Here is a 13,230-nt window from a genome sequence, read left to right on the forward strand (position 1 = left end):
GGAAGGAAGGAAGGAAAGAAGGAAGGAAGGAAGGAAGGAAGGAAGGAAGGAAGGATCTAAGGGAAGCTTCTCTACTTAACAGACTTAAGAGGTTCAAGCAACCTTGATAATCATGTAATGTTTGATTCACTTTTACCCAACAAACACATGAACATGCACACACACACACACACACACACACACAGACACACACACACAGGATCCTTGATTTTGTATATAAGACGTGATTGTTCAATGGTTGACTTTGGAGTTGCAAGCTACTTACAATAGTCCTAAAACCAAAACTTGTTTTTACAGGGCCGTTGTTCGAGAGAGAACTGCAAGTATCTTCACCCTCCAACACACTTAAAAACTCAACTAGAAATTAATGGAAGGAACAATTTGATTCAGCAAAAAACTGCAGCAGCAATGCTTGCCCAGCAGATGCAATTTATGTTTCCAGGAACACCACTTCATCCAGTGGTGAGTACATCTTATACAGTGATGAGTTGGATGGTTACAGTGTTGGTGTGGATGATGCCACATTGACCTAGGGTGGCCTCTCTCCACTTTGTCGCTTTGGCTACAATTAAAGCCAAATAGCTTTAAAGCTCAACAGATGAAGGAAAATAGGCTTTTAAAAAATTAATAGAAAAATACTTGTGGAAATAAGAGGCAAAGACAATTTCTAATCAATATCTGGGAAATCTGTATCACTCCAACTCTTTTCAACAGTAACTCCATATCTCAGCCATCTTAGAACGGAAATAGTTTTAACAGGTTCATTTACAGTGTGAATTAGTAATTTAGGTATCAGTGAGTTTGAAATGCCTAAAATATTTTGAGCCACGTAGTTCTATGGCACCATTTAAAGGATGAGGAAAGTGAGAAACCAGAGAAGTTCAATGATTTTCCCCAATGTCATGCAGCTAATAAGTCTTGGAGCTGGGACTTAGACATGTTAGCAGAGCACTTTCTGCAGTCTGTTCCAAGAAGATCCTAGTAACATCCCTCAAAGAAGGATGTCAAAGGTAACACCAGCAAGGAAGACCCTACCTGAGTCACCTAGGTCTCAACCTGCCTTTCAGAGGCCTGCAAAAGGTGTGACAGCTCTGACTATTGTCACAAGATCAAATGCCAGAGGGACTTAGCATATGAATATGTATTGCACAATATTTTTTCCCTGATTTCACCCTGTCTGAAAGTACTTCCTTAAAGGTCTGGAAATCGTTTTAGGAATGATACCCTTGGGGAAAAGGAGTGCGTTTAATTTTAGTTGGTTTCATTTACACTTGTGAATTATTTGTCAGAAACAAGCTAACTTTTTTTTTAAAAAAGAAAGACAAAAAGTATGTACACAAAAGGCTTTTGTATAAAAATCAGTCTTTATTGTAGAAAAATTCTGCATGACCGAAACCTGCTAAATTAGGAGGGACGGCTACCAGCAAATTCAATGTTCTTGTTGTGTTCCCTGTGAGATGGGGTGTGGAGGGCAGGGCCTGCACAAACAAGGGTAGAGAATTCCGGCAGGTCGTCAGCCATTCTGCTTGTCTCCAGGTTTCTGTACAGAGTAGCCAGGAACCAGCTCTGCCCAGAGTGAAAGAAATGCCAGGTGCAGAGGGCTCCAAGATAAATAAGATACAGTCTTTTGGGGATAGACAGACACAAGAAAAGGGCCAAGTAAGATTCAAGCCCAGGAAATGACGAGACTGGACAAGGAAAGCCTGCCTGGAGGAAGTCTCAAATAAGCCTCTCATAAAGGGTGAGTAAGAATTCACCCAGATTAAGGACTAGATGCAGATAGAGTTCTGAACATATTTAATCCCCAAAATAGGCATTTAAGTGGTTCTGTTTAAACTACACACATGTATAATTTATGGTTCTCTCTTTATTGATACATACATATAAACTATTTTATTAAATTACCTAAATGCTAAAATAATTTAGTTATACATATTAAATAATGTCTACAGCAATAAATTTAGAGCCAGGAAGGTCAACATAATAATGCCACATTATGTGTCTCACTTATTTGACTCATACACATCCTATTTAGAATTCATAAGGCTGACCCTGGCACTCACTCGTGGCAGTGTTGACAAGAGAATCCCATCCCTGCTGTTAACTATTAGTTGAACTTTTTTTGAAAGTTATGTTTATTATTGCCTCGAATATTAATTAGAAGTTCATAATCACCATTTCCCTCTGAAAAAGGAATATTACACTTAAATATTTTAATAGAGGTTTTTAAATCACTGGAAGTATTAGGATAAAAACTGTGACATTTAAAAATTATCAACTCCACAAACAAATTAATTCAGTCTCAGAAATGAATTAGTGACCTAGTAGAGGATAGGTGGCTGAATAATGGCTCTCAGAGGTACCTGGAACCTATAAATGTCACCTTATATGGAATCAGGGGCTTGGCAGATGGGATTAAGTTAAGAATCTTGAGATGGGGAGAATCTCCTGGATTGAATGCAATTACAAGCATCCTTATAAGAGACACTTATATAAGAGAGAGGGAGCGTTAGCTCCGACAGAAGAAGAGCAAGGCAATGTGACCACAGAGGCAGATTGGAGTGATGTGGCCACAAGCAGAGGAACGCCATCAACCACCAGAAGATGGAAGAGTCAAGAAATGGATTCTCCCCTAGAGCCTCTGGAGGGAGCGCAGGTCCTGCCAACACCTTGATTTTGGCCCAGTGAAACCAACTTGGAACTTCTGGTCTCCAGGACTGTAAAGGGATAAATGTGTGTTGCTCTAAGCCAATGGGTTTATAGTAATTTGAAGCTGTTTACAGCAGTTACCGGAAAATAATAGATGCAAAAACTGCATAAGACAAGTCAATTGATAAAGATAGTCTCAAGTATCATTCCATTTTAGGTCTCATGAACGAAGCTTCTTTACAGCACTGTGGATATTTCTTCCATTCCCTCCTTCTTCTGTCCACTCCTGAACCCATTCCCCTGCAATCTCTCACCAGTGTCCTCCACATTACCAAACCAGTGGTCACTTTTTGCCTTATTGTTGCTATGGTCTGAATGTTTGTGTCCCACCAAAATTCACGTTGAATCCTAACCTCCAAGGGCGTATGGGAGGCGATTAGATCCTGAGGGTGGAGCCCTCATGAATGGAATCAGTGCCCTTATAAGAAGAGACATGGGAGAGCCCTCACCCTCCCGCCATGTGTGGACACAGCAAGAAGGCACTGTCTATGAACCAGGGAGATGGTCCTCATCAGACATCAAATCTGCTGGCACCTTGATCTGCGGCCTTCCAACTTCCAGAACTGTGAGAAATTCAGTTCTGTTGTTTATAAGCCACCCAGTTTATGGTATTTTGTTATAAGCAGCCGGAATAGACTAAGACAATTTATTTTACCTCTCAGCAGTACTCAAGTCATGTAACCAATCTCTACTTTGTTAAACACTCCTTCCTCCATCTCCTTTGCCCACCATGTTCCTCTTCTGTATGTTGAGGTTCCAAGAGCTGGATATTTCTTTCCATCTACCCTCTCCCTTGTGGTCTCATCCATTCCTGAATCTGTCAATCATCTACAGACAGAGGACCCCCAAATGTATTTATCCAGTCCAACCTCTCCTCTGAGTTCCAGGCTTTTATATCCACCTTTCTACTGGTCTCACCTTTAAATTTCTTAAAGGAACTTGACACGTTCAAAATCAAATTCTTCCCATTTTAATAAATGGTACTCTCAACTGGCAATCTAAAACCAAAACCTAGCAGACTCTTTCCTGAAATCACTGGAAGTATTAGAATAAAAAGTGTGACATGTTTCAAAATTATCAACTCTATAAACAAATTAATTCAGTCTCAGAAATGAATTAGTGACCCAGTAGAGTATAGGTGACTCACTGACATCCAGTTCATCAGCAAGTCCTGTCATATCTGCCCTGAATCCTATCCACTCCCCTACATCTCAGTTCCCTCATCTGAGCCACCATCAACCTTTTATCACAATATCATAAAAGCATTTACTTCCTAATCTATCAATATCCACTCTTGCCTTACTCCGTTATATCCCACAGACAACAACTAGAGGAATCTTTTTAAAACATAAACAGCATCCTATCACTCCCTTATGTGCCCCTCCATGCTTTCCCATCTTACTGGGACAAAGCCGAAACTCTGACCTTAATCATGACCTATGGCTTTTGCGATCTGGTCATGACCCTGCTTACATTGCTGGGTGAACACGCACAGCTCGTGTGTGTCCCAGCCTCTGCCTTTGCTGGCCTGTCCATGTCCTAGTGCTTTTCACACATTAATCACCTCATTCATAAGGACTCCAGGTCCACCCCTGCAACCCACATGCAACCCCCAGCATTCTCTACCAGCGAGCCCTCCTCCCTTTCTGCTTATCCACACAAACGAACTGTAATTTTGTTTGTTTTCTTCTTTCTTATTAGGGCTTCAGTTCAATCAATGTACGCAGTGTTCTGGCACCATGTCTGCACCAATAAATATTTATTAAGGGAATGAAAATTCAAGGCATTCTCTCCCCTTACAACCCTTCTGCCTCAAATTCACAATGCTTGAAAAGTCCCCTTCATTTATTCCTCCTAGCAGCTTTTCTCTCCCCAATTCCTGATAGGTGAGGACAGGAATTCTTCCCCCTTCCCTTCCCAGAGCGTGCACAGCCTTCATATGTGCACTCAAGATAAAGAAGCAAGTGTGAGCTACCTTTGGGAGGATGGAGATGGAAGAACCCCGAAGGGACAAGTCTTGCTTGAGTCTTGTGCCCTCCGGAGCTGCTTCTGGCAGTAGAGGGAGGAGGCTTAGGAGACGCCATGTGTCAGCCTTTTAGCGTGAGTGCCAGGCACCTACCCTTTAAAGCAGACACGTTCTAAAAGAGTGGGACGACGGCATTCTTGCCTATTGACTGGACTTTTGAGCCATGAAATACCTCAGGCCCTTGGCTAAGCCCCGTTGCTGCTACAAAATAGCAAAGAATGTGCATGTGTGCGTGAGTGTGTTGTGAGTACGTGTGTGTAGTGAGTGTGCAAGTGTGTATATGTGTAGTGAGTGTATAAATGTGTGCAAGTGTGTTGTGAGTGCATGTGTGTTGTCTGTAGTGTGTGTTGCATGTGTATTGTGTGTGTTGTGTGTAGTGAATGTATTACGTGTGGTGTATGAATGTGTGTGAGTATATGAGTGTACATGAGTTTGTTGTGTGCATGAGTGTCCTGTGTGTGTAGTGTGTTATGAGTGTGAGAGTACATGAGTGTGTTATGTATACTGAGAGTGTGGAGTGCTGTGTGTGTAGCGTGTTATAGTGTAAGTGTACATGAGGATATTGTGTGTATGAACATATGTGAATGTGAGTGTATGAGTGTACATGAGTGTGTTTTGTATGTATGATCATATGTGTGTTGTGTGTGAGTGTACATGAGTGTTGTGTGTTGTGGGTGTGTGAGCATGAGTGTACATGTATGTGTCTTGGTGTGTGTATGTGAGTGTACATATGTTGTATGTGTATAGTGTGAGTGTACATCAGTGCATTGTGGATGTATGTGTGTACTGCATGTATGTGTGTACGTGAGTATATTGTGAGTGTATATTAGTGTGTTGAGTGTATACAGTGTGTGTGTGTACGAGTGTGTTGTGTATGTGTGTGGTGTATGTGCGTACATGTGTGGTGTATGTATTGTGAGTGTACATGTGTTTTGTGTGTACACGAGTGTGTTATTTTATGTGAGTGTATAGTGTGTGAGGGTACAAGTGTGTGTGTTGTGTGTGTATTGCGTGAGTGTACGAGTGTTGGGTGTGAACGTGTGTGTTGTGAGTGTATGTCAGTGTACGAGGGTGGTGTATTGAGTGTATGCAAGTGTATGTGACTGTGTTGTGTCCATAGTGTATATGAGTGTACGAGTGTGCTTGTGTGTGTGTATTGTGTGTAGTGAGTATATGTGAGTGTACATGAGTGTGTATGTGTGTTGTGAGAATGTATGTGGGTGTGAGTATACATGAGTGTTTTGTATGTGTGTGGGAGGTATAGGTGTGTTGTATGTGTTGTGTGTGTATGTAATGTGTGTTGTATGTTGAGTGTATGAGTGTACATGAGTGTTGTGTGTACGAGTGTTTGTGTGTATTGTGTGTATGTGGGTGTGTTGAGTGTATGTGAGTGTACATGAGTGTGTTGTGAGTGTGGTGTGAGAGTACAAGTGTGTGTAAGTGTATGTGTGTTGTGTGTATGTTTTGAGTATGTGAGTATACGTGAGTATATGTGTATCTGAGTGTATAGTGTGTATATGTGAGTGTACATGAGTGTGTTGTGTTTCGAGTATACAAGTGTGCATGTGGTGTGTCTGTGGGTGTGTTTTGAGTGTGTGTGAGTGTACATGCTTTGTGTGTGTGTTGAGTGTATGTGTGAGTGTATGGGAGTGTGTTGTATGAGAATGTGTTGTGTATATGAGCGTGTTGTGTGTGAGTGTACGTGTGTTGTGAGTGTATGGGAGTGTGTTGTGGGTGTGTATGAGTGTGTGTTGTATGACTACGTATTGTGTAGTTGAGTGTGCGTGAGTGTGGGTGGGTGTGTTCGCCATCTTTGAACCTGGACCTTATGTCCTGGAAAGGAAAGCAGGGCATGGAAGACTGCGGAGAGAAACACAGGAAGGTGGAGTGGAGAACAGGGGCAGGAAATCGCAAGACCAGCATTTCAGAAGCGATTTTCTTCAAGAAGGCTTCCCGCGAATCTTGTCCTCTGGCCTCTTTAGCTGTGGCTTTGAGCTGAGAGATGACGTGGACCAAATGGATCCTGTCTCAGACAGCCTGGCAACAGCACTTCTGCAGAAACTGCAGGGCTAATTCTCCCAAGCTGTAGTTGGTACGCTTCCAGGAACAGAATCATTGGAAGGTGCTGCCCTTCTCTTTTCTCAGCCGCCGGCTGAGAACCAAACTCAGACACCGGGATCCGTTGTTGGCCGAGATCATACCTCGGGAGTTTAATTTGAATTCAGGATCTGAGAACCACTTTTCCAAGGCAGCAGGCCCCACACCTCCTGTCTGCAGACGGCCCAGGCTGACTGTGGGACGCGTTCCTGTGCAACTCTCCACCAACGCTCTCTGCATTCGCTCCAGAAACATACGGGCAACTGATTTGGAGGGGGCTGCTTTTCCTCTTTTGTTTTAAGAAGTAACCAACAAAATCTAGTAATCGCAAAAGGGTGGACACGGCCTCAGACTAGGGGCCAGGGGTCCCGGGTGTTCTGCCTTGACTTTGCCTTGCAGCATTGACCTTGGGTTATCCATTTAGTGTCTCTCCTCTAAATTGTTTTCACCTGGAAGGCTGGGCAATTCTTGCTGCCGCACTTGCTTCTCATGGATTTGAGAAAATTAAAGAAGACAAGTGTGAGAATGCCTTGAGAACAACCAGAACCTTTCACAGATGTAAAGCATTATTATCCACAATAATATTAACACGGAGTGAGCCTCTCTGCAAATCACCGTAACTATATATTTTAACTAATCAATGAAAAACACGCTACATCAAAAAGGAACATATCCTACTGCGTTTGTCTTCGTAAGGCCTGTGAACTTGCAACTTTCAGTTTCATGTGACAGAAAATATTTTTTTCAGTCCACATTTCAAAAGGAAAGAGAAAATTTTTGCTATAATTTTACTCACTTTCATACCCTTACTGTACTGCTATGCTCATTACATCCCTGTTGTAGAACTGTTAGATAATTTGAGGCCAAAAAACCCTTGATCAACATTGATTTTTACAGTAGTAATGAGAGCTGCTTTTTATTGAGTTCTGACCATGGGAAATAGGAGCGCAATAACACCTTGTTCTGCCCAACGCTTCCAGCTAAGTAGTTTCATTTCCTCATTGCAGATAAGAAACTGAAAGCCCAGAGAGGTTAAGTTCCTCCCCAGGTTAAAAGGTAGTAAGTGTCAGACCACTAGATTTGAATTCAGGTCTCTCTGAGTCTAAAATCTATGGTTTTACTTTAAAATAATACTATTTCTCTGTGAACTATGTTATTGCCATCATCAATAAAACATACTGGAACTCTCATTTTAGACTATGAAATCAGATGAACAAGTAACATAGATTTTTGAAGGCAAAAGTTAGCTAATTGGAATAGATTTGTCGATATCCAAATGGTTTCGGGAAATGAGTTTTGAGGTTCTCAATCCTGTCGACAAGGCAAAGTACAACCCGTATTTATGGTACCACACTAACCCTGGCTTCAAATGATCTGTGGGCTGGGAGGGATAAGAATTTGCTTCCAGAGAAAATGAAAATGGAAGTATGGGGGAGGGCTCTTTTATCTAAATGTTTATGTTGATAATTAGTCTCTGGGTTAAATTACACATTTACTGCAAGTTTTTTAATACTATTTTCACTCCTCACATATGACAATGGTCCCCAAATTTGGCGACGCATCAGATCATCTAGTAAAATTTCTAAAATTCAAATATCAAGGTCTCAGCCTAGATCTATTGGGTCAGAATTTCTCTCTATTTGTAAAATCTCCCCCAGGCATTTCTGACAGAGCTGGTCCACTGAATCACTGATGTGCTGTGATTTATGACCTTTCAGAATTGATTCTTTTAAAAAATCCTAACATTACATAGTCCTTAGACCATTTAAATCACTTGGCTTTTTCTCCAGTAGTACTAAATTATAAAAGCTACAGTTACTGAAAATCATAACTTTCTATAATTATGACTCAGTGAGTAACATACACATATAAATGTTTGTTGACAGTCAAGGAAGAAAAAAATCCTAACTGCCATCTATTTCCCACATTCAGACCTCATGTTGCAACTTTCTCCCAAAATGGATTTTACGTCGGAGCCATAAAGATCTAAGAGCTCCTTGCGGGAGAGTACTGAGCCAGGACCCCTCTAAGAGCACTAGAACTACCCCTTCTAGCCACTTTGAAAATAGGCTCTCCTGCCTATCTGATAAATGCCTGCACAAACTATCAATAATTTACTCTTTTCTATCATGACTTTTCATAAGAAATATTTTTCTGTTACTGCTATAAAGAAAAAGTATGTTTACTAAACGTAGGTTGTTATTTTTCCCATATGTTAAACAATTCATCCAGTCATAAATAGACAAGAAGAATGTCACCCACAATGTAGAAACAGAGAACAAGCATGACACAGCATAGTTCAACGTTAAAAGTGTGACAAGCAACAGTAAAGTTCAGTGTTAAAAAATTGCATTAATATATAATTGCAAATATCTGAAATCAAATAGGTTAAAAATCATCTGTAATTAACAATCAACCAAACAAACGAAAAGAAGCATTCAGGTTCAATTTGGTGTACAATTTATTCTAAGAAAAATCTTTAGCATTTTAAATTACTTAACAAGGTTTGTTCTCTTAAATGTACATTATTTCCTTTCTAAAAGGCAGAATTATTTACATATTATTAGGTGGAGCTTTTAAAACTAATCATCACGTCAACCCACTAGCATATTTCTTCTTTTTCCTAGATGAGGAATATAGGGTCAGAGAACAAATTTAATAAGGTTCTGTATGCTCCTGTCACTGCTGTGTTGATTTTGTGACCTAGAAAACCAAACCAACTTTTAATGGCCAATCAAAAAATTGTTTGATTAAAAAACTCTTCCAGAAAATCTTTCAGGAAGGGAAGACTGACTGGATCTAGATGTAGTTGAACTAGGGCAAGAAATTGTAGGTTTATTTGAAAACTACATTTGAGTTTTGGGAATATACATGCTAGTGATGGAATATGGAAACATACTGATAAGTCTGGGCAAAATAAAATTGCAAGTAACCCCACTGTTTGAAAATGCATAGACTTGGCCAACTTGAAAATCAGCCTGTAATCAAAGGGTTTCGTGACTCCTCTCCCTTTGAGAAACATGTAGAATAAATCAAAGATTATTAGTTGGTATTCTATAGCTTTTACTACCTTAGTGTTATAACATTTAATAGTTTAGAATGTTGAGTAATTGGAGTCGAAATTATTTTCTTTTGTTGAGAACACTTTCATAGGGACACAAGCTTAATCTAGTTCCTGTAACTAGAGGTTTTTTATGATGTTCTCTCACATTTCTATATGGTTTGGGGAAGAGAGGGTCTACATAGATTTCATTTTTATTACAGGTCAGCATTGAGCTATACAACTAACATAAAGAGTATATGATGAATACATTTTGCTCAAATGACATTTCCTGGTAATTTTTTAAAGTTTTATTCTAAAGAACTCTTTCTCCTGTGTTGTCTTCCTTTAACAGCCCACTTTTCCTGTAGGTCCCGCGATAGGGACAAATACGGCTATTAGCTTTGCTCCTTACCTAGCACCTGTAACCCCTGGAGTTGGGTTAGTCCCAACGGAAATTCTGCCCACCACACCTGTTATTGTTCCCGGAAGTCCACCGGTCACTGTCCCGGGCTCAACTGCAACTCAGAAACTTCTCAGGACTGACAAACTGGAGGTACTTCAATTCTATTTGTGTTTTGAGATGCATTTGTGGTAGAAGTATACTTCTGTATAAGTGATTGCTTGTAAGATGTTAATTCAGTCCTGCAAAACAGCCATGTAAACACACACACACAAACTCTCACCTAAAACCCATGCATTTATAACTCTATGGTTTGAAGTTAAGGCCAAGTATAAAGGAAATTAGTCTATGGAAAAGACTAGTTTTAACACAAACAAAAATCAGCTGCATGGAATATGCGTTTAAGGGAAAAATATTAAACAATCAATGGAACAGTGACTCAATCATGATGCAGCCTATACAGATGGCTCCAGGTCCTGAAGGCCTCCTCATGTCAAGATCTAACCCTTGCAAGACCCTGGAAAGTTCTGGAAACTGGTGGGCAGGAGCCCAGCAACCAGGACAGCCAAGGACACTCAGGGAGAGTGGTGGGAGGAAGTGGGACTACACCTATTTACCAGCTGGTATGATCATATTTCAATATCTCAAGAACAAGCATGGCTGCTCTAGTATGTTCTGGCATATTAGTTCTGATTGTGTTGTTGCTAAACAGGGGAAATTGGAGGATAAGTAAATTTAGTTTTTTGTTTTGTTTTGTTTTGAGACAGAGTTTTGCTCTTGTTGCCCAGGCTGGAGTGCAATGGCCCAATCTCGGCTCACCACAACCTCCTCTGCCCAGGTTCATGTGATTCTCCTGCCTCAACCTCCCAAGTAGCTGGGATTATAGGCATGTGCCACCATGCTTGGCCAATTTTGTATTTTTAGTAGAGACAGGGTTTCTCCATGTTGGTCAGGCTAGTCTCGAACTCCCAATCTCAGGTGATTCACCAGCCTCGGCCTCCCAAAGTGCTGGGATTACAGGCATGAGCCACCACACCCGGCCCATAAATTTAGTTATTAATTGAGATTTTTCTTTAACCTCAATTGTTCTATAACATTCAAGAAAACAAGTTCCTATGTATAAAAAAACATTCTTAAGTTATGAATCAAACTAAACCTCCTGTACTTTGTTAGGTAAAATTTCTCTTTAATCAGAGCTATAGAACTCATCTATCTTACTGCTATATCCCTGTGATATTCACTACAGCATTTTATAAGGGTGTATAAAGATTCTCATAGATTTTTCAGAGAGCTCCTTTAATTTCATTACTGATTAAAGGTGTTAGGTGACGCATCCGGTTAGGACGTAAATACACAGTGCTTTCTGTTAGTGGGATTATTAGAGAATGTTCTTTCAATGTGCATTTGTTTAAATATTAACCCAATAAACTTTGAGGGCAATAAAATGTGGCTGCCTAATAACCTGTGAAAGTTTTAAAACTCAGAATTTCAAACTGCAAATATTTTATAGGATATTTATTTTTTAATTTAGTTTCCATCTGGATGCCCAGATGAAGAGAATGAAACTCTAATTGTTACTATTTTGAAAAGATCCAGCCTATCATTGTCAATTACTGTATAGACCTTTCACAGGACTGGAAAAGTGTTTTGGGCTCCACCTGCTGGACCCACGGAGCTTTTATGTTCAGTATGTGACTGTATTTTAGAAAACAAATTAAATCAGCGGAATTGGGAACAAATAGTCCTTCCCAACAGGGCTGGTAGACAAAGACATGTAAAAATGAATCACAATGATTTTAGCAGAGCGACTTTTGGTTCATTTCAAACCAGGAATTAAGTCAGCTGCACACAGAGCACCTTGGTAGGAGCTTGAGGGCTGGTCCACACTTATGATGCTATCAGACAGAAGTCATTCCACTGATGGAGGAAGGCTTGCTCAGAATCTGTGGGAACATCTTAGTGATTTTTTATTTTGTGCATTTTATGAACTAAAGATAGAATGTTGGCTAATATCCAAGTAGGAGGAAACAATTAACAATCTGGTGATTCATGCTGTTACCTTCAACCTGGCCTGGTAACTGGTCAGTGAAACAGTATTTCCTAAGATTGTCTGACATTCACAATACTTGAATTTCATGTCAGGGGCCCTTCATATAACATCACTAATGATCAACATGATGATCACTTACATATCCACTTTGGAATTGGAGCCTAAAAAGAAATAACTTACAATTCTATGCATAATTATTTCCTGCTAATATTTATAAACAGAGAAGAATTATACAAGCAATATACATATGTTATGTATGCTATTTCATGTTATCTATATTCAGGGAATAATTAAGAATACTCTTCAAATTCTAAAGAAATATTTTTTCACACAGTAAAATCTTGATCCACCAGAATTCTCAGGGGTGGAGAATCCTAGTTACTTGAGATTTCAGGATAATTTAGCATTAAAGAATTTTAAAAATAAACTATTTCCCTACATTTCTTTCTCTATAACTCTTGCCATATTTCTCTCTTTTGTCTTTTTTTTTCTTTTCTGTGCTGTCAAAAATAGTATAGTGACCTTAAAAATGAAAATTTTGGTGTCTTAGATATTGTTCTTCTGATTTATGATTATGTTATCTTTGTAGAGCAGGAGAGAAGGAGTGGGAAACAGGAATGTTCAGATTCACCCCACCCCACCTCCTCAGAGAGAGGAGGAACATGTTTGTCGTCATTTTCCCTGATTCTTTTTGTACAGCTATGACCTGGTAGCTTGATCGATGGTGAAATTATCCCTCCACACACAAAAAAAACCCTATAGCATTCTCAGAATTGTCATCCGAGCAGGAGATTGAAGATATAGAGAGAGGTAGATAGATTATAGGTGATTGGCAGACAATAGATTATTGGTAGGTAAGCAAGTATATACACAGGTAACTAGATTAGATAGATGATTAATTAATT

General features: G+C 39.8%; 1 protein-coding gene across 3 annotated transcripts in view; it reads left to right on the top strand.

Moving 5' to 3' along the window:
• Positions 1-13,230, top strand: part of MBNL2 (muscleblind-like splicing regulator 2) — a 174,235-nt gene that overhangs the window by 112,777 nt on the left and 48,228 nt on the right. For all 3 annotated transcript variants that reach the window (XM_011970662.1, XM_011970661.1, XM_011970663.1), the window contains exons 3-4: positions 298-462; positions 10,228-10,428. In XM_011970662.1, coding sequence (XP_011826052.1) covers positions 298-462; positions 10,228-10,428 — 366 coding nt within the window. The remainder of the gene's footprint in view (positions 1-297; positions 463-10,227; positions 10,429-13,230) is intronic.

Source organism: Mandrillus leucophaeus, unplaced genomic scaffold (genome assembly GCF_000951045.1).
Source record: "Mandrillus leucophaeus isolate KB7577 unplaced genomic scaffold, Mleu.le_1.0 Scaffold960, whole genome shotgun sequence".
NCBI classification, from domain to species: domain Eukaryota; kingdom Metazoa; phylum Chordata; class Mammalia; order Primates; family Cercopithecidae; genus Mandrillus; species Mandrillus leucophaeus.